Raw genomic sequence first — 3612 nt, forward strand, 5'->3', positions numbered from 1 at the left:
TTAACATATAGTTCCTTCTCCAACCGGTGTTATACAGATGCTTCCCATTAATGGGTTCAAACACTAAATCCCTCTCACTGATGCACCTTGCAATGGTACATACCTCTCACCTAGCATTTGCCATTCAAGGTGATCTTTAACCTTGGATTACCCGTCAAAAGCTCGCCAGAGATAACTAATGGATGTCTCCTTGGAGTCCAAAAGCTTACCAAGTGTTGGCTATTCTAGAAAATCCTACCTTCAAGTCACCTCCCAGAGGCTTGCAAGGGGTAAACTAGTGAATCTCCATGGACGGAGATCACTTGCCTTACCAAGTGTTAGCCTAGGTGATTTAAAGGCGTTTTAAGTTAACTAAAAAGATAAAAACCGTTAACGGGTCACACTTTCTCTTCATTAAAAACTAAAACAACAAAACTTCCAATTTATGCATGTGGAAACTTACCCGACTTTCCTCACTCCAAGATACGAAGAGCCTAGCCTCTCATCCTCTTAGGAAAAATCCTCAGAGTTTGATTGGCTAGCAAGAAAACTAAAGAGAAAACAAGAATATATATGAAAAACAGAGCAAGTGCTCTGTATTTTTACTTCCTTGCAAATTTGTACAAAGGATGCGTCCTCGAGAACAAGCTCCCGAGATTTATATATAAAGAAAATTACAAAACAAAATATCTGAGGTTATTCACCCCCTTTTCCAAACTTAATAACTAAGGAATCCTATAATTGGTGGGTTACAAGGAGAAAATGGGGATTTGGACATCAAAAATCTGAAGAAAAATATCTCCAAGTGTCGGTCGCAAATATCGGGAAGCACTAAGGACCATTTCGCAGGTGAAAACGTGGTCTGCGAAATTTCGCAAATGCACAAAAAGGGCTGTGAAATTACTTCGCAGCAAACGGCTGATTTCGCACCGCTGCGAAGTGGTCTTTCAGCTTGCGGTGTTCGGCTTCCAACATGTCGTGAAACTTCAGGGGGAATTCCACAGCACTGTGCAAAAAGGCTACGAAATCATTTCGCAACAAAAGGGTGATTTCGCAATGCTGTGCAAAATTCTTCCTTCAGCTTGGAGTGATCGGCTTCCAATGGCTGTAACTCCTTCATTTCAACTCCGAATTGCGCACCGTTTGAAGCATTGGATTGTTGACTTCCTAAGATTTAAAATGACATATAGCATGCATAAATTCAACTTCAGGAAGTACTCCAAAAGTGGCTGACATGACTGTCATCAAGAATGCTTCATGGCAGATTTCTCTTTGCTTCCCCTCCTTGCATTCTGGATTTGCTTATGGCAAAGGACTTCAAAGCTTCGGTTCTTCATGTTTTTGAGCTTTCCATTGCTTTGCCATGGATTCCAAATAACTCTCCTTAATCTCATATTGCTTTGGTGATCAAAAAGCTATCAAAACACCAAAACTTAACACAATTTGATTAGAATTGATTGCAAGGGTCCTTAACATGTTAATTGGGTTAAAAGGCAATAACTACTACTCAAAAGTGTTTAAAAGAGTTAATTACAAGCTATCAAATAGCACTTTTTGAGTAGTAATCACTGACTTAGCAAAATCAAGCGTCTTGACTTGTCTAAGTGTCACACGAGCTTAGGAAAAGACTAAATCCGTGACAATTTGCTTTGTTTAATTTTATCAGACGAAGTAAGACATTAGGTACTCAATTCCAGCAATTGACTTATTATTCATTCGAATTAGGTACAGACTTGATTCATTTATCATCATAGTCTCACTCCTATATAGATATCCATAATTAAACAAACATTACAGCTGCCTAATTTTGGTATCTATAGACGAAAGAAGATCAAACCGAGAGTTGCCCGGGCTTAACATCCTCCCCCTTCAAAGGTGCATAGTCCTGATGATCAGAATAAGCTTCAAGGTGATCTGATAAAGCCAACTTGTAAATATTTTCATTATGGTAGGACTTGCAGACCAAGTAGATAATAGTGTGAAGAGCATGCCCAAAGAGCACTAACTTGGCATGAAACAAGAAGCAAATAATCGCATACACTGCCCTATTGATCATGTCCAGCGACTCGCCATGCACCACCAGCCTCTGAAATGCTGCTTGTATGATGATATAAGAAAAACCCAGCTTAAAGAAGATGAAGACCGTGACACCCGTCTTTCCTTTTATCAGTTCACTACTTCTCTTCATCGCTTCAATCCCATACGAGTCTTCTAACACCGATACTGTGTTAGCCAGTTGCCAGACTATGCTCATGTACACAAGCCCCACCAAGTAAAAGACGACCAGAAAGAACAAAATTAAGAAACCGGTATTGGTAGGTGCCATAAACGCTATCCATGAAATCAGGAAAAGTGCTGCAATTATGTGATAAACGAAGACCACTGCAAGGATGGTTAAGAAGGTGAGTATGAGCCTCTTCCAGACCTTGGGGACTACGGTCAGGACCTTGGTGAAGGTCACTTTTTGGCCGGTGTAGATGCAAGCGATGGTGTAAACTATAGCGGAAGTGGATAGAAGGGAGAAGATGAGTGTAAAGAGGAGGTATGCGGCTTTGAAAAGGCAGAGAGTGGCGTATTTGGAGAAAAGGAGATGGGATATCTTGTTGTATTTCAGAGTGCCGATTTGAGTTTCAACCAAATTGTTTTCATTGTCGATGATGTTGGCTAAGAGATAATCGGATACTTCGATATGAGCTAGGAATATGAAGGATAGTGGGAGGATGAAGGCAAGGGTGATATGGGTGAAGATCTTCCTCCATGAGAAGATGATCTTGTAGGCTTCTCTGTAGATCCCAACGACTCCTAGACACTTCATTTCTTCTGGCTCTACCTCCATAACTCTCTTTCTGTTGCTTCAATGGAGATTTTGTTGCAGAGTGAGGGTGATGAAGAAGACTGATGTGGCGTTTGGCTTCTGCAGAGAATGAATGTTATAGGAAATGGGGGTGGACTTTTATTTAGCAAACCACCTCAAGCTGGTTTAATTTTGAATAGCCATGTGTCAAAAGTCTTCGATTTATTTAATTAATTTCATTTTTTTAATATAAACCTTTTAATCTAGAAGCAAAAGACTTGACTTTACCCAACTACGTACCTAGCTAAATTTCTTATTAATTTTTTCTTCTTTTTTTCTTCTTTTTTTTTTTTTTTTTTTTTGCATTTATTTATGAATAATATTAAAATATAAATAATTTTTAGACCTTATAATTACCTTATTCTATTTTAATAATGTGGGGCAGTTCCGTGCAGAAGGGTTCCATTAATAAATAGAAATTTGTGCTTCGTCTTTAGCTTTGAATAAGACATGAAGAATATTTCAAGGCAATAATGACACCATCGAAGGTGTAAATAAACGACGGAGGAACCACAGTCGGCATTGCCATTGAGGTTAGAAAAAAAAAATCTGAGGTTGGTTTCTGTCATTTTCTTATTAGTTGGATACATCGAAATTAGTAATTAATACTTTCTTTCAATTTCAATATATATATATATAATATGATGTCCTAAACTCAAAGGTGGACGAGGGCACTAGCATCATTTTACATATGATATTGACAACAACACTAAATAAAATATCTAAATGATAAATTCAATAATTCTTCCAAACACTTAAATTTAAAATAATCAAATTTA

At 38.1% G+C, this 3612-nt stretch overlaps 1 protein-coding gene across 1 annotated transcript; it reads right to left on the reverse strand.

The window, feature by feature from the left end:
• Positions 1-1631: 1631 nt before the first annotated feature.
• LOC117907146 lies at positions 1632-2897 on the reverse strand. Its single transcript, XM_034820562.1, has one exon. It carries the CDS (start codon positions 2813-2815, stop codon positions 1811-1813), a length of 1005 nt encoding a protein of 334 aa, XP_034676453.1. The 5' UTR covers positions 2816-2897; the 3' UTR covers positions 1632-1810.
• Between the last annotated feature and the right edge of the window lie 715 nt (positions 2898-3612).

Source organism: Vitis riparia, chromosome 18, assembly GCF_004353265.1.
Source record: "Vitis riparia cultivar Riparia Gloire de Montpellier isolate 1030 chromosome 18, EGFV_Vit.rip_1.0, whole genome shotgun sequence".
Taxonomy (NCBI): Eukaryota; Viridiplantae; Streptophyta; class Magnoliopsida; order Vitales; family Vitaceae; genus Vitis; species Vitis riparia.

Coding starts and splice junctions, on each gene's coding strand:
- LOC117907146 (XM_034820562.1), bottom strand. CDS start 2,815: ATGGAGGTAGAGCCAGAAGAAATGAAGTGTCTAGGAGTCGTTGGGATC.